Here is a 22,778-nt window from a genome sequence, read left to right on the forward strand (position 1 = left end):
ATAGCGTTCTTCAACGGCGTTTTCAACATCTGAAGGACTATTCAGTATTAACATGGCTCGGAAGTATATTATCCAAAAAACTAAATTATCGAAGGCTGTTTATTTTACGTGGCTTCCGCGGAGCTCTAAGGTGGCTTTCCATGGCTAACGTAGACTCATCACTTCTACTCGACACTTTTAAGATGAGCCAGCAGATCACATCCGAAGGAACAGCGATGTTTCAATGGATACCAGCTCATGCATTGGGATCTCGGGAAACGAAACCGCTGATGCTTTGGCGGCGTCAGAACACAACCTTGATTTCACAGATGACAATCTATGCAAGTTTGACGACACCAGACTGCTTATGCCCCACCACCTACATCGCTAAACGTGTAGCCAAAGAATCGCACCTTATACCAATCACTGACCGTGCTCTCACTTGCCGCAGTAGGTGGCTTTATTGCTAAAGTTGCGCATCGGGTGCGTAAATGTCGCACGTCGCCGCGCTCACCGACAAGGACGTGCGTCGAGGTCTTCGTGCCTCGCTTGTGGACACTCCTGCGAAATGCCGGCGAACTTGCTGTCTGAATGTCCAACTTTCTGCACATGTCGCTGTGTGCGGCTGAGCAGGTTTCAACAACTCACCCCCGTATTCATAAATGCATTTTAAGTTGAAGCCCGTGCTCGACTTGATTTATATGACGCCTGGCATGAACGAGCCCAAGACGCTCATCAATTGCGTTTCATGCGGTGCGTTCACGACAGGCGTCATAAAAATCAAGTAAAGCATGGGCTTCAAGTTACATTTCTGAATACGGGGGTTAATCTTGAATGAACTGCGCTTAATGATATATTGTTTCCGGATAATCGTGCGTCCACTCGTTTTGAGGCTCACAAAGCTACCCTGGAATTTTTGTCAAACACGGGTCTAGGCTCTCGTTTGTAACGCTGGTACTCTGCGTCTCACTGTGTTATGTGTTGTTTATTCCTCTCTTTTTTATTATTTCTTTGTCTCCTTCTCTTTTCCTTTTTTATCTCTCCTCTGCAAGCAGGTGGGCATGGTGTCCCTCCTAGAAGACAATTGCTAACCCGCTTTTCTTTCTCTTTGTTGGTGTTTGTATGTATGTTTGCATGATTATGAACAATAATATTCCCGCTCCAACGCTGTCAAAGCCACTATTTAACATAGAGACGTAGTCTATGATTAGTACTCTAAAATTGTAGTCAATGAAACCAGTGCGTTTGAGGTTCTCGTTTTTTTTGTCTTACCGCCCTTCTCCTCCTCCTCCTCCTCCTATTGCCTCTTCCTGAAAAAGATCCGTTTGCATAAAAGGCCCGCATAAAATCCATCGGTCCTAGCTTTCGGTGAGGGTGGCTATATATAGACTTGTTGGTAAGTCATCTGATTCGTTGTCGCGCGAGGGCAACGACACCCTGACATAGAAGGCACGAGAGACAACACACAGCGCCACGTTTGTTTTCTCATGTTCCTTCTACGTGCCTGCGCGACAACAAATTAGAAGATGGCATTCCTCCCGGATTTGTTCATCTGAATGAATTAATAGCTTTTGTTTAAGAAGGGATGGCTGTGTGGCCTGTGCTGGGGTGCGAGAAATGAGCAGGACTATAGAGAAAAGAGGCGGGTGAACCCTACTGCCGCCGCCGAAGATAAACTCGTTCTCCGCCACGTGCTGTCATTCATCTGTCTCTGCTACCACTCCATCCAGTCACTTATCATTCGTGCATATGTCGCTGCGCAGATGAATGTTTCTTACTGCGCAGTTTCTTCATAATACAAATTTCTGTACATTTAAACTTTCTTTATAGTTGCGCACTGGGTCACTGCTTGCATCTATGGTACCTTCTGCAGAACGTCGTTTCCAAAATGATTTCGTGGCCTGCTGTGGGTGTCTCACGGATTGCGTCCCTTTTCATCAGATTCAATGCAGTGAGTGTCCCCCACCCCCCCTTTTTTTTTTGAAACGTCGTTATACACATGAGATGTGGAAGGAATATTCGGAACTACATGCTTGCAAGAAACTTCTCTATCCACATGTGTGAAACAACCGGTATTGCATAATAAAGTAGCCATGCCCACTTACTCGATACGTTCGTTACAGCCCTCGCATAGTCTCAGAAATTACTACAGTTGAACTTATTCCGTCCTCTGTTGGAAGTGTCATCTCTCCTCGCACAGCCGCACATGCAGGAAATCTCTTCTGCACTGTCAGGAATTCATTTGCATTTTGGTGGCCTATTAGAGAGACTATAGTTCTCAAGGACATTCTCCCCCTCCTGTATTTCTTTTCTTCCGCACCTTTATTTTATCTCCCCGCTATTCTTTTCGTCTTTCTTTCTCACCTTACCCTTCCCCCAGTACAGGTTAGCAAACCAGATGCTCTTCAGGTTAACCGCTCTGCCTTTCCAACCCAATTTCTCTCTCTCCCTCTCTCTCAGGAATTCACGTGTAAATTGTGGGTTCCAGTCCTTGCATTATTTGTTGTATTTTATATCCTACATTTGCTTTCCGTGTACTCACGTAGTGTGGTCCCGGTGTGGGCGCAGTGTAGTTGCAGGTGTAGGTGTCGTCCTTGTTGTCCGTCACCTTGGCTTGCACCGGCCGCTCCTTCTCGTCCGTGATCTTCACTTTGGGTTTGGCTGCAGTAGCACGCGCGGAGCGGCGTTAGTAGCGTGATGATACAGAGCGGTCATGAATGCACGACATTGCATAAAAAAAGGAAGCGTCTTTACTGCAGTACTTGGTGGAACGTACAATGCCTCACCTGTTGTCCTATCCTTTGTGAAGCAGAGGGGAAAAAATGAGAAAACACAAGACATATAAAACATTAGGTCATTTTTAAATCTGCGAATTTCATGCCTTCACACACTGCAGTGCTTCATGTAAATGACTGCTTAGTGTTATCTTTACGGCTGATATATTTGTGGCATTTCCTGCATCGGCTTAAAGGAAAGACAATGGTGAGGTGAAGGTTCAGTGTCGTTAAGGTGAAACGCACGTGTAATTCGAAATGCAGAAAGAAGCCAGTAAACGTGCAGTACTGACCAAGCGGATCAACGCAGCTATCATGCAATTTCAGGACAGTGAAAGCGATGTCGTTCAAGCAAACACCTTTTGTTTTGGGGGCAAAAAAAAAAAAAAATGCTCCGAGGGGCCCTGCAACATCTGCTCAGGGAGGTGTGCGGAATGTATCCCTTAATAAAGGGCATCATCTACGAATCCTTTCCAGCAAAAAGTCTTTGCTTGCGCTTCGTATGAACGGTTTTTGCAGGTCCTCACATGGTGCTTTTGCCACGCCCTCCCCCAGATATAATTGCTTATACTATGTTCGAAGCTGTGACGAAGTGCACATGGTGACTGCGTTGCTCCGCCCATCATCGCGCTGAGCTTTTGGATTGACATGGCTTTCGAGATCAGTCCGTCGGGTCGTCATGTCTTGGATGACATAGCCTGGTACAGTGTTATCGTTCCGCTCTACCAGTAGGACATTCTGGCAGGCTAGTTGATTCATAGCTTTAGACGTTTCTTTCATCTGCGCGAAAAAAAAAAAAACGAGGACACACGAAAGATGTGTGGTGTGTATTAGCTGTATATGGCTAGCCGATTCGTCCGTCCGTCCGTCCGTATGTCGCCTGTACGCCAAAAACTCCTCTGGCGCAACCCCATGCGCGAAAAAAAAAAAGAAGAGAAAGAGAAGCGCACGATTATCTGTGCCAGTAGTGACGTCGTTGCCCTCCGCCGCAGCCGAGCGCGCGCTCAGAAGTTTATATCCGGCTCTGAAATGCCTAGGCCACGCGTCGTACATACTCCTGAGGAGCAGGCAGCTTTCGATCAGCAACGCCGCGAGCAGAACCGGGAACGAGCTCGTCTACGCCGTGCTGAGGCTGCAGCCTGGGCACAAGAACAGGCTCGTGCAGCCGATCACAATCAGCAACTGCGTACCGAGGATCCGGCAGCCTACCAAGCCGTCGTTCAATGAACCGTCGGAAATAACCCAGTGATAAACACCGGGGCCGCGCGTTTTAGCTTCGCTGGTTAACCATCTGTACACAGTGCTTGGGCGGTAATGCCTTTGTGTTTGGCTTTGCCAACAGTGAATAGTCGCGACGCATAAATAAATCTGACCGTGCTTCGTGGTGTGTCACAGTAGACAAGAAAAGTGGCGACAATTACAAGACATTGTAAGGTGAAGCAGGCAGTCTTTTGAGCTAAACCGTAGCCTCCCTGTATTGTGTACTGATGCTGGAACGTTTTGTTAACCTGTTCATAAACGCATTATTATGTTCAGTTACTGTGGTGAAAGTAGTGCTGCACCGCCCCTATAAAGCCTGACCGCAGAGAGTGTTCCGATGCTAGCGTCTTCGCCATGTACATATTCTTCTGGCGCGATTATGCGATAATTTTCAACCTTCCGACATCAGTTGGATTCGAAGCGACGCATTATTCTTTTTACCTTTTCCTGCAGCCTTGCAGTCAATGTAGAATTTGGTGGGTGTCTGTGACGTCACGCCCTTCTCGACGCCCGGTCCATAGACGCGGACTTTTCCGGGATCCGTGTTGTCAGCCACGTTGACCTGGCAAGGTAATTAAAACATAACACGATTATTTCACCAGGAAGCAGCATGCAATACCACCTGCTAGACGAGCAAATGTAGTGGCACCTTTAGCGATGATGCTTGTTTCACTTAATGTACCTGTGACGGCATTTTTTTAAAATACCGTGTCACTTCTGTTTAACAATACGAAAACCAACGAAAGCGCAAAGGTCGGCAACCATAAAGTTGCTAGCACTTCTAGTATTATCAAAACCAGTCGATGAGTCACTTTAGTCACTCGATGCTGTAGAGGAAATGGCTCGTTTCCCTCAAGTCTGCGTTCAACACTAACTGGAAGGATAAATATGACTGAAGCTTGTGCGTTGTTCTTGCATTCAGTGCGGGATTCACTCCCTGAAATCAATTTAGTCTTCACTCACCTAACGTGCGATTTCTGCTTAAAACCTTGCTTTGCTCCGTGTTGAAACTACTACAGCTTGCTGGAAACCCAAGTAACCAGCAGGAAGGGTGGCTACTACTACAAAATGCCTGGCAATGTTTCGTGGCATAAATAAAAAAAGGAACATTTCGCGATACATTGCTCTGTTAAATCTAATTTCGCGACGCACCGGGACGTTCACCGCAATGTTATTGACCCGGTAAGCTGTCATAATTTCCAACAGGCAAGGAATCGGAATGCGAAACCACGCGTGGCCATGTCATTGGTTTATTTTGGCTTAAAGGTGGAAGCCAGGTATAATCGTAATTCCATAAAAATAGCAAGCCTGTCGTTTATACTTGCACACTTATTTACCATGGAAATGTTTTTGTCGAGTCTAGGCACATGGTTCGAGTACTCGCACATATCCGCGAAAGCTCCGCAGAAGGTGGGTGCATGCCAGTAGCTCTAGTCGACCAGTTCGCGATAAACGCTTACATCAGTGACAGTTTTCACGTAGGTCATTATGATTATGGAATTTTCGTTACATCTGAACTAGTTTTGAACGAATAAAAAGTGTATTGTCTAGGTCCTGCCCTATTAACTAGCCCATAAATGTTGATCTTGCTTGTAACCGTTCTCGATGTGCTTGCCTTGGTGTTTAAAGCGTAGCTGATAAAAGGCACTACGTCTTAATATTTGCCGATTTTGTGTTTCTAAAAAAAGAAAGAAAGAAAAGCACTTCTTCCTACTGCATTGACGCGTAGCATCGAGTAGCCAAAGTGACGCATGATAGGGTGAAGCCCAGTCGCTGAATGTGTCACTACTTTTGGCAGTCTGGCAGGGATCCAGGTCTGCACGCATGAAAGGAGCAGGACGCCTGTCACGATGAATGAGCAGGCAGTGTGAGGCACCCAACATGCTGGAGGACGATAACGTAGCTGTTTAGACAGAGTGATCGCTTTCACAAAACTTGAAATTTCAAAAGCTCGCGCAGGCGCAGGCAGTAGCCGGAAGAGAAAAGGAAGCAAGACTATAAGCAAGGCAAAGCCTGTATGACAAAGCAAAGCAATGTTTAAGCGATCCATTCGAGCAAGCCACGTATCGGAAACTTTCAAGCAATGCTTTCTTCAAAGAAAAGGTTCGTTTCTCCATGCTAGCAAAATGCAAAAGAAGGGTGCACACGATACAACAATGAGTGCGGGGCTGGCGCCGACTTCCAAATAAATAAACGTATTCCTAATCCAGCCATTCGTGAGTACTTCGGTTTTATCAAAGCATTTTTTTTTCCGCGGTACGAGAAGCTTGCTTATGCAAAAAAGGTGAGGCGTGCAGACAGGACGCAAGAGAAGAGAAGTGGACAACACGAACGCCATTTCTCTTGTGTCCTGTCTGCACGCCTCACCTTTTTTTGCATAATGGATCCTTACCAACTAGCTCAGCTTTCTGTCGTTCTGTGAGAAGCTTGCTACCAGATAAAGGTTGCTGCGTTGGTTTCTACAGTTTGCCAGCGCAGCTAGCACAAGCCAGCGCATGCAGGGGAATCCCAGAAAGATAAGTACAGAAGGGGACATGTAAGTGTGAGGAAATGAACGAGGAAGGGGATACAGTGCAGGGGGGGACCATGGTGCGAAAGGACCGAAAGAAGAGAGTGAAGCGGAGGCGCTACCCGGAAGGGGCTTCCGGGCACGGCGACGCAGGAGTAGTTGACCTGCACCGTGTGCTTGTCGTTGGACTCGGGCTTGTACGTGCATGTGTACGTGTCGTCGCCGTTGTCCTTGACCTTGACGTCGACGGGCCTGCTCTGCGAGTCGGCCACGATGACCTCGAGCGGCGCCTTGCCGCCGGCCTGGCGAGCGTCCACCGTGAACTGGGTCGGCTGGCCCTGGAGCACGCCCGTGGGCTGCAGTCCCGGACCGCTGGCCACCACCTGAAAGCGACGAAGCGTTGCACAGAGGTCACATCGCGCCGAGAGACGCGGAACTGTAAAAATGTCACTAGTCGACACTCGCAGCACATCTGTAAAATGCATCTGGGGGAAGGGCGTTTGGCCTTCTCTCGTCGTCGCAGGAGAGCACCCGTAACGTCTCTTCACGTGGAAGCAAGACCGCCTTCGAATTTAAACGAAGGAAATGGAAATGAAACGGCTTACTTTCATCTGTTGTGTAATAAGTGGGTAGCACTCGGGGTTTTCTATGCAAAGAAGAACTGGGCACTCATAACCCATGATAAGCATAACAAACATGTGAATCAGAAGCCTGCGAAAGCATTTGAAACCAAAACCTAACAGAAGAAAAGGAAGTTCAGGGTTACAACCTGTAGCATGCTGTACTGTTGTCCACAGTATGAAGAAATATTGCTTGGGGAGGGAAGTGCGTGCTAGAAGAAATAGTACACTGTCAAACGCAAAATGAGCATTATATTGATGTTCTGGCACCCAGCGCGATTTTCCTCACCTCGCCTTCGCGAAGCTTTCAAGAAACGCCAACTAAAAAAGCACAAAGTTTTATTGGAGCTAATTGCATAGGCAACAGATGCTTCCCACTTCCATGGTCATAGCCAGGCCCTGTCACTGTCATGTCAGTCTTGGCGCAGTGCTTGGATTGTAATTTAAAGTCTCGCCTGCTTTAAGATTATTATGTATAATATCCATTGTGCGCACAATAAAAGAAGATGGCTGGCACCCTCACTGAGATATGCACACACTTCATGTCATCTTTTGCGAACACAATTGAGGCTACTGCGCATATAGTTCTTTGCGAACGGAGCCTCGGTGCTGGGCGATGAAGCGTGCTGTTGTTGTGCTGTTTTTAACTCGACCTCGAGCCGTAAGAATTTTTCTACTTAGAAAATTCTATGATAAGTATGAACACCTCCCCATAACCCCTTCTCTATAATGATCAAGTACCACGAATTATTTTGTCCGCAATGTGAGCGAATTCGAGAGAACGTCAATGTATGTGTGCACAAAGCGAGGACAGACAAGATAGGAAACAGAAACAACGCAGCCCTTTAGCTGGCACTTCAAGATGGTCGTAGACAATCCATCAAGGTAGTTCAAGAGGGTACTTCGATTCGCCTCAACAATTCGTCACCATTTACCTGAACGGGAGCCTTTCACAAATAAACTCGCCTTGTCCGGCTGGACGGTGCTCTGGGGAAGGATGGTGGCGATCCAGGGCGACTTGGGAATGTCCTCGCTGTTGCAGAGCACGTGCACGGCATACTCGCCGGGAGCCGTGGGGAAGTACTTGACGTCGGCCGATCCGTCGCCGTTGTCGTAGCACTCGATCTTGGCCTTGGACGGTCCCTCGATGGCGAAGCCCAGCTGACCGGTCTCGCCGTTCGTGTCCACTGTGAAGGTGGCCGGATAGCCGACCAGGCCGCCGGTCAGGCCGGGACCGTAGGCGACGATCTTGGACTCCTTGTAGGGCCCCACGTTCACCTCGTACGGGCTGCGCGGTATCTCTTGGCCTCCGTAAGAGATCATGACCACGTAGCGACCCTCCTTGGCCGGATGGTAGTTGCACTCGAAAGTCTTGTCGGGCTTTGGCGTGATGTTCACCTTCTCGACGCTGCCGCCTGTATGCGACGATGGGAGTAAGTGAAATTCATTAGAAGCGTACGAACAAATGTAAACATTGGTTTGACTAATTAGTCACTCGACTGACCAATCGGCCAATTCATTGATCGGCGAAACTAAACATCCCAGAGATGGACCTTATGCTATGACGAACGCCAGAGAGACAAGCTCCGCTTAAATCTTGGTTCCTTAACCGGCCCCTTAATCTTAAAGCGAACATGACCACAGAGGTAATCGATACTGCGACATTTGCCGTCATTGGGTCGTGTGGAGCAGCAAGATGTCAAGACCTTCAGTCACTGAAGCTTGTCGTCGAAGAAAGAGGTATTTACGGATGCACGCTTTTATTGCATTTGTTTATGTATTTGACGTACTTGATATTTACTTGCCTCATGGCAACGACTGTCTCGCGCTTGCATTTCAGCTGTAAGTGGCGTTTGCCTCTTTTTGAAAGTATAATAAAATACAACAATGAAGACATCTGCTCGCCACCTAAGAGAAATGTAATCAATACTACGGAATGGAAATTATTTAATTATATAGAATAATGCACGTGTTTACTATAAAATAACGCGTTATTTTTTATACAATGAGCTGGTATGCAGGTCACGCTAACTTATAATTATCGAATATAAAACAAAAAGACGACGAATATCTTTTTCTGCTTTACATTTCAGACTTTGTTGTAAACACTAATTAATGAAAGACTAGGATGCAGCTGTGATGTAAATTTAGCGCCCGCGTGCCAAAAGTACTATTAGCGCACAGACCTGTTCGGTTTGGCTTCACTGCAGTATGTTGTTTGATACGGTGAAGCCGCACCGTACTGACAAGCTTGTAAAAGGGTGGTTCGCCTTTCTGTTGGGAAGCCCGCTAACACTGAAGCTGAACTGCTTGCTTTTCGCAGAGTGCTACCTAACTTCAAGGAGCGTATACCTAGCCCAAACGATCTTTCTCTGCTTGCTGTATCATATTAGAGTTAGTTTAGCTGGCTGAAGCTAAACTCCAACTTTGCCTTCCTAACTAAAATGTTATGCTTACATTTCAGTGAAACATTTCATTATGCTTATTTATCCTGCAGTTATTTATGTCGTGAAACTTGCCCTACAGCATACCTCATTACTTAAATGAACGCGTCAAGGTCCTCCTCTTGCAGAAATTGAAGTAATGGCTTTGTGAACTAATTGTAGTCGATCAGCCAACGCTTATAGCTGCCTTTCTTATCCGATCGTGACTTGGCATCTCTTAGCATCTTTCCTCAAGTATTCCTAGTTACTGGGCAAAGCTACAACGTGTGGTGAATGTCCGCTGTAGAAGCTGGAGCAGCGTGCTTAGGACAGTTCGCTCGGTCTTCGGGTGTTGGGGCCCGTTTCACACTGTCGCTTCATTCAAGGGAATTGCAATTGGAATCGTACGAACGGTTCGAAAGAAAGAAAGAAAGAAAGAAAGAAAGGAAGAAAGAAAGGGGCGTTGCACGTACCTGGACCGAGCACCTTGACTTGCAGCTCGCCTTCGCCAGCGTTCTCGGTGAACACCTTGAAGTCAGCCACGTCGCCAACGCGGACGCCGTTCTTCTGGAGACCACGTCCGGAGGCACGGACGCGACGCGGGTTGCAAGCTGCACGAGCAGGAACGAAGCAGGAAATCGCACTTCCTCCGGCGCCTTTGTTAGCAAACACGTGCAACGCCAGTGCTGACATGCACTGACACACACGCCGAGAAGAGCTCCAGTCGAACGAGCCTCAAGCGCCGCACGCGACCGTGTGGGCTTGTTTATTTTGAAAACAATGGGCAAACTTACGTCACTCGTGCTGGATTTGCAGCGATTGGTCGGCACAGCTTGTAGCATTCTCGGGTTTTAACTTATGTATGAGTAATGTGCCCTTTAAGAATCGGTGCTTCTAAGAAACGAGTCATCGCACTACTGTAAAAGGTATATGCGTCTGCATAAGAGATTTATGAGAACGCTGCTTACTGCCGCTGGATTGTGAACGCGGTTTTCTTTGTTGGTGCCGCTCTTCCTTTCTCTTTCTGCGCATTCTCTCCTACCCCCAGTTCAGGGCAGCCAACTAGAACTATATCTGGTTAACTTCCCTAACTTTGTGTACATCTTTTCTCTCCCTCTTCTTGGATTGCAATCTGTACTTAGGGGCGTTCTCCTTACTGACATCTGTCTGCTCACCATTATTGAAAATAATTTCAGATATGCATGCTTCTTCATCGCTCAAGATAATTGTCAATCGAGGTAAGCTCGTTCTTTAGGCTTTAAAAAAGTGGCCTGTGTTGAGCAGGGTTGTGCTCCTACGTTTCAGATTTGTGCAGAGTGACAGGCAATGATTGCGAGGTGCACTCAAGTGCACGTTGTAATAAACGAGCTCATATTTCTCTTTCTTTTTGTTTTTAGATTTGCAGGTGGTATTTTCACAAATATATTTTCTTGCACATACCGAAGAAGCCAACAGTCACAAAAGGCGACAAATGTACTGGTGAACTGATGTTCTAAAAAAGAAAGAATAGAAAAAGATACTTTAGTTTCTCTGTGAGTTAATCGCCTTCAGTAATCTTTGGTTTCTTTTATGGGTATTTAAACCAAGTCCCTCATTATACCTGATTATTTCACAACATCCCAACGGGTAAGATTTAACATGTTAAGGTTCTTTCGCAAACATGTATATTGCCTAGGCCTCAAATCGACATTGATTTTCGATATTTTCTAAAATAAAAGCACACCTTTAGTGAGTTTTCGCTCGACCGTGGAGCTTAGCCAACAAGTGTGTGATGATAATAGTCACGATCGCAGCTTAGATCATTTTTAGATCGTAAGATAGGAAGGAAACAGAGTGTCTTGAACGATGATTAATAGCGCCATTCGAGGCGAGTGGTTTTCGGAATGCACACGTAATACGTCACATTTTAGCTTATCTGTCAGGGTCTTCTACAAACGATGATTTAATTACCTTTACCTAGCCTGGGAAATATCACGACAAACGATTTTGGTATTTCAGTTGGGATACAGATGGCTCCACGTGTACTGTCTGGAGATTTACGGGCAGTCGTGGCCCTTCCCTCAGTTACACCGGAAGCACTTCGATCTTCATGTTTACTCAGCAAATGTCAGGAAATACTCGCTTCTTGTTTACGGAACCACGTGCAGGACGGGATGGGGCAGGGCAAGATATGTATGTTTAGTTAAGATATGTATGTTTAGTTAACATGGAGTCCGGTAAGTTGCTCCACTATGCGCCTACTACTGCTATAATGCAGTCGGTGGGATGCATTTATGGCATTCGCTCGTCTAACTACATAACAGGAGGGAACACTTCTCACGGAGGTTCCCTACCTCCGTTATTTTATTTCGTGCATTTGCGTTATCTCTCTGCTATTATCACCGTCTTTCACTTCTCCTTACCATTCCCCTAGTGCAGGGTAGCAAACCTTAAGCTCTTCCGGTTAACCTCCCTGCATTCCCCGCCCCATTTCTCTCTCTCTTCCGCCTCCATTCTGTACGCAGTGTCACGTCAAAGCCAACCAATCGCATCACATGTGCTGTGGAGTGATAAAAAAAGAACACTAACAAGCGATAAAAGCGACCCCCATTGCCTATGCCTGTTAGTACTGCATGTCCACGACATGACATGACAAGAACTTTATTTGAGTCCTGAGGGACAGATCTTGGGGAGCCAAAACCGAAGGTTCCCGAAGATCAAGTCGGTTGCTTTGCCCACGATGGGACCAGGAGATCAAGTCCCGCCGCAATGTCGTGGGCCCTCTGGACAGCCGGGAGTTGAATGTGGAGGTTGATGCTCTTGAGAGATTCCTGCCATTGTTCTTTCGTGATGGGTGGAGAGGCGTTAAGGACTGGGCACAGCCAAAGCATGTGGTCAAAAGAGCATGAGTCATGACCACATTTGGGGTACGACTGTGAGTGTTCAGGATCTACCTTGTTAAGGGATCGAGGAGTGGGATACGAAGGGTTTGCAGGAGTCTGAGTGTGGTAGCCTGAGGTTTGTTCAATTTGGGTTGAGGGGGTGGAAATGATCTCCTGCCTAGTCGATAATGGGAAACAATTTCGTGGGAAGTACGTAATGGATCATTGTGGATGTTGACCTCGTTCCAAGCCTGGCTACCCGCGACAGCGCGGTGCGTGAAATCGCGCGCTCTCCGGTGGACCTGCTCGTTAGGACTACATCCAAGCGGGTTAATTGAGCTATCTAGATGGGCTGGGAACCACGAGATTTGGTATCCTCCTTCGCTGCTCTCCCTAGTCCTTTGAAGTGCTTTAATCACAATACTGTTCGCCTGTTCAGATATGATGGCGGACGAGAAGGATCTAACCGCCGTGCGCGAGTCCGAGAAGACGATAGCGGGAACTTTTGAGCTGTGAAAAGCCAGAGCGATCGCCGCTTCCTCCGCCACATGGGCAAACTTCGTATAAACAGAGGCTGCATTGACCAGGTTGCCCCTCGCGTCTACGACCGAGACAGCGAACTTATCCTCACTGTCATATCTGGCAGCATTGACAAAGAGGGCATCTAGTTTCTGCTGATTGATCTTTTTAAGGTTGGACTTGGCTCTCGCGAATCTTCTACCTTCGTTATGCACTGGGTGGATGTTTCTCGGTACGGGGTCAACCATGATGCGACTTCTGGTTTCCCGGGTGAAGCTAATTTTGGTCGCCGGTTCATGTCTGGGTTGGGTTCCCGCTTCTTCTAAAATCTTAATCCCTGGCTTAGTGGATGAAAGTCTCATTATCTGAGCCGCTCTGTGAGCTTCTATTAGTTTATCGATGGTGTTATGGAGTCCTAGCTCCAGCAGCTTCTCAGTGCTTGTGGACTGTGGAAAGCCGAGCACGCGCTTGAGGCCGGTTCTGATTAGGGAGTCGAGCTGGGCCTTTTCCACTTTACCCCAATTAAGGTACGGCGCGATGTAGATGACATGACTCAGGAAGAATGCCTGATAAGCTCTGAGCAAATTGTCCTCTTTGAGACCACCTCTTCGATTTGAGACGCGGGCTACAAGTCTTAGGACATTACTAGCCTGTCCAGTGAGCCTGTTGAGGGCCGTCGAGTTACAGCCCTTGGCATCAATGAGGAGACCTAGAATTTTGACCGAGTCCATCCTCGGTATGGGATGCCCATCTTTAGCTCGAATTTCTATCGGCAGAGTTTCCAGAGGTGCAAGATTTCTGACCCCCTGTCTGGACTGGCGCTATAACAGTGGCTCTGATTTAGCGGGGGAGAGTTCAAGGCCCGTGTTTGAAAGAAAATCTTCGGTAGCCTCCAACGCGCTTTGCAACGAGTGTTCGAGCATGGCTAGCGATCCGCCCAGCGCCCAGATCCTGATATCGTCCGCATAAATGGCGTGACCCAAGTTCGGGATTGCAGCGAGGCGAGTGGAGAGTTTGTGCATGGCTATATTAAATAAGAGTGGGGAGAGGACCGAGCCCTGCGGGGTACCGCAGGTACCTAGTTCGTAGAGTCCTCCCGTGACCATGCCTAGTCGGAGGTCTGCCTTGCGATCCGCGAGGAAAGATCTGGTGTAATCAGGAAACCGCTGGCCCAGGTTGAGAGACGAAATCTCCATCAGGATGTGTTTATGCGCGACCCTGTCGAAGGCCTTGGAGAGGTCCAGTGCGAGGATCCCTCTCACGTCGCGAGTAGGGCTATCAAAGATTGCTTTCTTAAGCAAAAGCATAGCGTCCTGTGTGGACAACGCCTGTCTGAAGCCGATTAGGTTGTGTCTAAAGAGCTCCTTCTTTTCAATATGTTCAGTGATACTGTTGTGTATCGCGTGCTCCGCAACCTTGGCGATGCATGATGCAAGGGAAATAGGCCGCAGATTATTTATATGTGGGGGTTTTCCTGGTTTGGGTATGAGTACCACTTTTGCGGTACGCCAGTCTATCGGGACCTGTCCACTTTTCCATACCTCATTTATTTTGGCCGTGACTATCTCGATTGTCCTATCGTCTAGGTTCCTGAGGAGTTTGTTCGTGATTCCATCAGGTCCCGGGGCTGATCTGCCATCTAGATCGAAGAGAACGTGTCTGATCTCTGAAACGGTAAAAGGTTTGTCTAGATCAGGTGCCGAGAATCCCATGTAGTTCACATGCTCTACTGGGTGATCCGCATCTTTGGCGAGGGGGAGATAAGTACTTGCTAAGTTGTTGGCTAATTCCCTGTCGGTGAGGCCGATTGCGGTTTGCTTCTTAATGAGCCTATCCGTTGCAAGGCTAAGGGTGTCCTTAGACTGTTTATCGTTGAGGATACTTTTCAGTAAGCTCCATTTGCTACCTCTTCGCATACGCCCGTCCGTTTTGGTATACGTCTCATCCCATTGCTGCCGGGCGAGCTGGGTCGAATAGGTTTCAATCTCCTTGTTAAGAAGCGCGATTTTCGACCTGAGTCTACGATTAAGCTTTTGGTTCTTCCACCTGGTTGAGAGGGCGTGTTTGGCCTCCAGAAGGTGAGCAAGTCTCGAGTCCATTTTAGGAACTTCAAGATCCGTAATGATTTCTTTGGTTGCTCCTTTAACCGCCATGTTCAGATTCTCTAGCAGATCTGTATACGTTTCGTCTGGCGGGACTGTTTCATTTCTGATTTTTCGATAAAGTTCCCAGTCCACATACTCATATCTCGCGGGTGGTCTGGGTTTGACACGCAACAGAATTTCCAGTATCTAATGGTCACTGCCTAGCCCCTCCTGGAGGTTGTCCCACGTTCCTTCGATAACTCGGAGGAAGGTGAGACCGGGAGTCGTATCTCGACTGACCGAATTACCGGATCTGGTGGGGAGCCTTGGGTCTGTGACGAGTATTAAGCCGACCTCTGCAGCGTTGAAGGCCAAGTTCGTCCCTTTTGCACTTTTGTAACCGTACCCCCATTCCGTATTGGGTGCATTAAAGTTACCCGCAACAACGAGAGGCGCGCTTCTCGCCGCCCTAGACGTGGTGCCTAGTAATGTTTTGAAGTCTCTTTTCCTGTCCGATGGTGCGCTGTACACGTTGAGAATGAAAATGTTAGAATTGATTGTTCTGTTGGGTACTATTTCTATTAACTGGGCCTCGAGGCCCGCTTTGTACGCGCGGACCTCGTGCTCAACGAACGAGATATTCTTTCTGATTAAGGTAGCGATACCTCTGCTCTTTTCTCTCCCGTATGCTACCGTGCGGTACCCCGAAAGGAAAATTTCAGCTGTACATAGCGTTTCCTGTAACAATATAGCTTGCGGCTTGTCCGCAATAGACCTGACAAGCTGTCCCAATGGGGCCTTGCGCCTTTGGAAACTTGCGCAGTTCCACTGCCAGATTTTCAAATTGTTGCTATTCGCGTTCGCCATTTTGCTTACTGAGAATGATGAATTAGCCCTTTAGCCCCACTTTCGGGATTCGGGTTTGCCCGATTCTGCACTGTCGACACCGTAAGCCTGTCTTTGGCTTGGACCTTGGGTCTCTCTAGTTGAGGTAATCTCGTCTCCATCCCGGAGAGCATTTCCATCATGCGTCCTAGGGTCTTTTCTATGGCAGGTAGCTTGCATCTGCTGTTTATTTTGGCAGGAGGATCGGCGGCGGTAGCTATGGCTTCGCTCGGCTCAGCCATCTCATCCTCCTCTTCTGTCTCGCTCACTGGTTCTGGGTTGGGAGCTTTACGCTTGGATTTGCCAGCAAGTGGGCCTAGATCTTTAATTTTATCCTCATCGCGGTTCGAGATTTGCCCTCTAATGCTATTTAAGGCCTCTTTAAGCTCTGCAAGTGGGCGCCTGAGCTGTTGATTTTCCGCCTCAAGTGATTGGATTCGGATATCATTCACTTGCTCTGACTGTGCCTCACCACTTGCTCTTTTGGCCATCGTAGTCTTCTTTCCGATCGACGGCGCTGTGCCGGAGTCCTTGACTTTGTCGGCCCACGTGGCCCGCTTCGCGGGCTGGGAGCGAGACCAGGATCGGGATCTCGATCTGGATGCGCTGGAATTTCCACCTTTCCCTGAGCCGGTTCGCCTGCTGGAGCGAGAGCGCCCCCTCGATTGTGAGCGGGCTCGCAGGGTGGAGCCACCATATGCTGCCGCAGGTGTCACCGAGCTCTGTGCGTAGGAGATACTGATGTCATCGCCGCTGGCCATCTGTGCTTTTCGCAACATTTGTCGTCGCCTTCGACGCCGACGCCTAACGATGTATGGTATCTGGTAGCGTTGTTAGCATGTCCTATCCCCGGTGATATGGGGGCCGCCGCATGCTTCGCATTTGGGTGTGCATTGGTGTTTCTCCTCTTGTGACTCTGATGACTTCATTTTCCCACAGCCGCGACAGAAGACGACGAAGTTCCGGCAGAACACGCTCTTTCAGATGGGCTACGCCAACTATCGACGTTTTAGCCGAAAACTCGTCAACTGCACCAGCCTCGACTATCCGATCGGGTTCCACTCGACAAACGCTCCGTTTCAAGACCAAGTTCAAGTTAGTGAGTGAACTTTTCGTCATCCCTCGCGACTTTGAAAATTCGAAGCGGCGGAAGCCCCGTTAGGCCTCGATAGGCTAGCGCGTGAGCGACCGCCTCACCACTTAATAACCGGAGCGCTTCTGCCGAGCGTAGGAGATGGCTACCTCAGAAGACATGGACCTCCAAATACCTCCCCCCCCCCCCCCCCCAGCATCCGGTTAACAACGCGGACGAAAACGGGGACACAAGAATAATTTCCGAAGCGGGGACTAGCACAAGCCAAGAGATCGCCGCCCACAACAAGGCGACGGACGGCTGGCAGTTAGTTCTATCGCGGCGACAGCGAGAGGCTGTCAAGCACAACGACAGGGAAACGGCTTCCAACAACAAGAATGACATAAACGGACAGCCATCAGCAGGCGGCGCGAAAGGAGATGGGCAAATTGGCCGCCGCAACATGCGCCCGAGGAAGGGGAAGCCTCTGCCACCATTACGGAAGAATGACATCAAGATAATACTGAAGCCCCACAAGGGACTAATGCTCAAGGAATATCTGAGAACAGAAATACGACAAGCGATTATTCGGGCTACCGGGACGATAATCACAGGAAGCGGACCGAACCAGCGAAAAATCACCGGAGAGGATCTCATACTGCGAATCAGAGAGGGAGCGAGTATCATCATCGTCTCCACACCTTCACTGGAAGTGGCGGACGTCATTCGTCGAATCACGTACATGGAGCTGCGAGGCAAGCAACACCCCTTCAGCGTGTACGTAGCGGATCCAGATGATAGCTACAAAACACACACCGAATCTGCACACACCATCACACACCGAATCAACAGATCTCCTGCAACACCTGCTAGTCAGGACCCAACGAGTCACCATCGAAAGGGCCCGAATGCTAGGAAGCTCAAATGCCGCTCTTCTCACCTTCTCGGGCGGCACGCGCCCCAAATGCGTGTACTACATGGGAGTAGAAATGCGGTGCACGGAGTAAAGGCTAACAATCCTAATGTGCCTGGAGTGCATGCAAGGAGGACACCGCTCGGACGTTTGACCGAAACCGAAGAACATATGCCGTGGCTGCGGACTCGAAAATCCACCCCGACAAGGACACGAATTTGAAGTGAAGTGCGCCGTGTGCAGGGCGGCGGGGCACGAGACGCGTCGGTGCCCGAACAAACTGATTGCCGCCAAGCGCGCGAAGACGACTCGCCAGTCTGGATCGCGGGAGCGGCCGGGACAGAACACCGAAAAGGCACCGGGGCGCTGTTCGAGTCGACGGATGAGGAGGACTTCTACCGGCACCGATCGAGATCCAGATCTCCACACGGAAGCATAGCGAAGAGCAATACCCCCTCAAGGGACCCCTCCAGCTCCAGGGCTTCGCAGCGGTCGAATTCGCCACTGCCTAAAAAATAGCAGGTGAGCTGGGCGAGGGTTGTTTCTCCCACTGCTCCAAAATAGAATACTGGTGAAAATGATAAACGTATTCAGAAATTGGGAAAGGAAAATGCGCGAGTAAGAGAACAGCTCTCAGGAGAAGAACGCCAGCGACAATCACTTGAGAAACAGCTGTCAGAGTTAGAGGCGCGCTTCAATAGCACAACAGCTGGAAACGCCGCGTCATTCTGAAGAAATAGCCAAAACGAAAGCGGCGGCAGATATAAACTCCGTCTCCGCGCAGCCTCCGACAACCCAAATCTCATATAACGCGCAGACAACGGCAGCGCAGATCCAGACAATGATAGCGGAAAACTTGAAAATATTTATGCATGAAATGATGACGTTAGCTACTCAAAGTTTACGGAATTTCAACAACTGTGCACGAACGACTTCGAGAAACACAAGGTATTCGTGGCGGAACAGCTTAAGGCAGTCTCGCAGGCTGTTCCCACCAGAAAACGCGCAATTGCGATAGGAGTGGGTTCGGCAAAAACTAAAATAAGCCACTGCGAAACAGAATCCGACGGCTCGGAGACGGAAACGTCACGGGCTTAAAATAAGAGTGGGCAACATGGCTAATCACGCTCAGAAATCACAACGAATACAAAATTCAGACCAATTAGAGATATGGCAATGTAAGTGCCGCTCCTTCTCCAGGAAAGCGGCAGTGTTACACCAGTTTATCAAGAACTCCGGAATCGCTCCGGACGTGATATGTCTGCACGAGGTTGGGGCCTGGCCGGCCAAACTGCAGGGATACTACACTCTGAGCGATCCTCAAAATTCGAAGGTCGCCACGCTGGTGAGCAACTCTATAAACGCTCAATTATTAACACTTCCACAAACTGAGGGAGAGACTAATTCCATAGTTATCAGTGTGATGCCAAATAAACGAAGTAAGGCACACACACTAATCACAAATCTGTACAGTCCTCCCAAAAGCAAAGGGGACGACTTACCCCACATTCTCTCAGCAACAAAAGATTTAGCGGGCACCAGGGATAAGGCGGTGATGGTGGGTGACTTTAATGCACGCCACATACTATGGGGATACGGGATACGCGAAAACGTCGCCCAAAGGGTTCCTACTCGAGCGCACCGCAGCGGCCTTGGGTTTACGGGTAATCAATCAGATCGGCAAACCGACGCGCACGGGTAACAGCGTCAGCAGAGACACGGAGCCCGACCGTGCCTTTACAATTAACATCAGAGACGCACAATTGGTTTCCTTTGACAAAAACCTGGGAAGCGATCACGACATAATCCGAGTAGCGCTCTCCACGCCCAACATACGGAGAACAATAGGAATTACTAAATTAACTGACTGGCCTCGTTATAGAGAACTCCAGAGAGCGCTGGAGGAGTCGGATACAGCCCCGACCAACATGCGAGAATGGACTGAATTCCTTCGACGAGCACACGGAGACACCACGAAAGCCATTGAGCGTACAGCGGAGGTGCCGGTGATAGACTCTCACCTGGTCAGCCTATGGGAAGAGAGGCGGAAACTGGCCAGGAGGTGGAAAAGACAACGTCTAAACAAACACCTGAGACAACGCATCGCTCTCTTGGCAGAGCAGGCTCAAGGCCACGCCAACGAGCTCGCTAAAGACGAGTGGGCGACATTCTGTGGAACCCTATCAGGAACTCTGGGAACGACCAGTACGTGGCGAATACTACGAAGCATGCTAGACCCGATGAACACGCGTACTAAGAATAACAAGAAGCTCCAAATTGTTGCAGACAACTTCGAGGGTACAGACCAAGATCTAGTCCATGCTCTTCAGAAAAAGTACATAGGACCCTCGCCTGCCACGGGATCGTCGTACGCGAGGAGACAATACGCGGGGGAGGCGAACCCTAAATTAGACGAAGAAATAATGTACGCGGAAGTGTATGAGGTGGCACAATTCGCAGTTAAAAACTCGGCACCGGGCCCAGACTCGATCACAAATGCAATGATTCGAAATATGGATTTGGTAGCCCTAGCAAAAATAACAAAGATTTTCAATAGCGAGTGCTGGGCCAAGGGAGACTTGCCCCAAGAGTGGAAATTGGCTAAAATAATCATGATCCCCAAACCAAAACAGAATCTCTCGATTGATACACTACGGCCGGTGTCGCTCACGTCCTGCCTGGGTAAGCTCTATGTAAGGGTTATCCATAGCAGATTGCAGCGATACCTGGAAGAGCGGAGCTGGCTCCCGGACTCCATGATAGGATATCGCACGGGTTTATCTTGCCAGGACGCGTTCCTCCTACTTAGAGACGAAATTCTAATATACCGTACGGAGACGAGAGACTAGTCCCCTAGCGCTAGACCTCAAGGGAGCCTTCGACAACGTCTCTCACGACGCAATATTGGAGGAACTCGAACTCGCGGGTTGTGGCGAGCGCACATACAATTACTTAAGAGCGTTTCTTTCCAACCGCGAGGCGAGCATTAGTATTGGCCAAATCACTTCGGATTTATTTAAAATGCCTGACAAAGGAGCACCTCAAGGAGCTATATTATCTCCTCTTCTCTTCAACATGGCGATGTGTCGTTTCGCTCGCGGTCTGGATCGTATACCCGACCTAGGTTACACGCTCTACGCGGACGATATCACGCTGTGGGCGAGCAGTGGTTCACTAGGGAATAAGGAATATACTCTCCAAAGCGCAGTATTAGCGGTGGAGAAATTTTCTACATGAAGTGGCCTGAAGTGCGCACCCGAAAAATCTGAGGTCATCCGGATACACGCGAAAGGCTACAAATCCAGAGGATCGATTAACATCGTGGTCGAGGGCCAATCAGTCCGAGAGGTACCCACGATGCGAGTCTTGGGTTTGTGGCTTCAGAGCGATGGGAGAGCAGTACAGACACTCAAGACCCTCAAATCCACAGCCCACAACATAGCCCAAATGATACGTCGCGTGACGTATCGAAAAGTGGGAATGCGAGAAGACGATACCCTAAGGCTCGTACAGGCCTTAGTGGTTAGTCGAATCACGTATGGCTTACCGTACCAAATCCTGAACAGGGAGGAGGAAAAGCAGGCTAACACAATAATCCGAACCGCTTTCAAGGCTGCTCTGGGCCTGCCTAAATGTACTTCAACGGAGCGCATGTTAGCTTTGGGAGTGCACAATACTTTCGACGAACTGAGGCAGGCCACCCTCATGAGACAGAGGGAGCGCCTCAGCTTCACAAAAACTGGTAGGGCAATATTGGCCAGACTCAATATCCCAGCATACCCTATTTACCTCACAGAGCAGGCCGTACCTCTCCCTCCTTCGATGAGATCCAAATTTACAGTAGCCCCAATTCCCGAGTACAACAAAGAAAGGCGCAAAGCACGCGCACAACACATTCAATCAGCGTACTCTAATAACCATAGGTACAACACGTACTACACGGACGCAGCTGTGTATGCAGAGGCGACCGGGCAGCGCTACCAAAGGAGGTACGTCCTGGCAGTCGTGAACGCGATCAGCCAACAGCAAATTACCGCGTCGGCCACGGCGGGATCCCCCACCTCGGCTGAAATATTAGCAGTAGCGATCGCACTCGGTCACGCGGAGCGTTCGCAAAGGGACTCGGTCGTGGTCACGGACTCCCAGGAGACATGTCGCATGTTTCTCAAGGGGCACGTGACTGCTGCTAGCCTCGCAATAATCCCCAAATCCTTCAACCACCATCATCGCCTACTCTAGTGCCCGGGCCACGCGGGGTACAGGGGAACGAAAAGGCTAACGCGTTAGCTCGAGGGTTCACTAACCGAGCGACGGCGTCCTATTCTAACCCCAACCACCCGCACTATCCCTCACAAAATTCCAATTTAAATGCCAAAGACATTCTTGCTCATCAGCGCGGAGTCCGCAGTCCGCAGCCGCCTCACCCACAACTTAACGGGGAGGAGGCCGCCGATTGGCGTAAAATACAGACCAGGGTATTCTCCCATTTAAAATTGCTAAATGCCATGTATCCCACTCGTTATAGGGCCAACTGTCCTTGGTGCGGTGGCATACCTACCCTAATACATATAACCTGGGAGTGCACTAAGCACCCTCATAGGCCAAATACCAGCAAGACAATGGAGCAGTGGGAGGCACAGCTCGCCCGCTCCGACCTGACAGGACAAAAGTCCTTAGCCAGGTCAGGCAGGCGGCAGAGGCCAGTGGGGCCCTGGACTGAGAGGCTCCGACAACCCCTCCTTCAAATCTTTTCTATTACAATAAAGTTTCTATCTATCTATCCCACAGCCGCGGCACTTCTTTTCCTCTTCGCTACTGGGGCACACGTCGGCTCGGTGACCCACGTGGCCACGCGCGTAGCATACATCCATCTGCCGTT

At 49.1% G+C, this 22,778-nt stretch overlaps 2 protein-coding genes across 4 annotated transcripts in view; one reads left to right on the forward strand and one right to left on the reverse strand.

Annotated features, from left to right (window-relative positions):
- Positions 1 to 22,778, reverse strand: part of cher (filamin A protein cher) — a 129,482-nt gene that overhangs the window by 56,315 nt on the left and 50,389 nt on the right. The window contains exons 8-12 of one of the 2 annotated variants that reach the window (XM_050170412.3): positions 10,039 to 10,176; positions 8,109 to 8,557; positions 6,645 to 6,905; positions 4,455 to 4,575; positions 2,522 to 2,640 (exon numbers count right to left, since the gene is read on the reverse strand). In XM_050170412.3, the coding sequence (XP_050026369.1) occupies positions 2,522 to 2,640; positions 4,455 to 4,575; positions 6,645 to 6,905; positions 8,109 to 8,557; positions 10,039 to 10,176 (1,088 nt within the window). The remainder of the gene's footprint in view (positions 1 to 2,521; positions 2,641 to 4,454; positions 4,576 to 6,644; positions 6,906 to 8,108; positions 8,558 to 10,038; positions 10,177 to 22,778) is intronic. The other variant, XM_050170414.3, reaches the window with a different exon arrangement.
- Positions 1 to 22,778, forward strand: part of LOC126521752 (uncharacterized) — a 136,668-nt gene that overhangs the window by 40,134 nt on the left and 73,756 nt on the right. The window contains exon 1 of one of the 2 annotated variants that reach the window (XM_072288653.1): positions 4,495 to 4,583. The exons of the other annotated variant lie outside the window; for it this stretch is intronic. The gene's annotated coding sequence lies outside the window, so the exon portion shown is untranslated. Of the gene's footprint in view, positions 1 to 4,494; positions 4,584 to 22,778 lie in introns of those variants that run through there. 2 annotated transcript variants of the gene reach the window in all.

This window comes from Dermacentor andersoni, chromosome 6 (assembly GCF_023375885.2).
Source record: "Dermacentor andersoni chromosome 6, qqDerAnde1_hic_scaffold, whole genome shotgun sequence".
NCBI lineage: Eukaryota > Metazoa > Arthropoda > Arachnida > Ixodida > Ixodidae > Dermacentor > Dermacentor andersoni.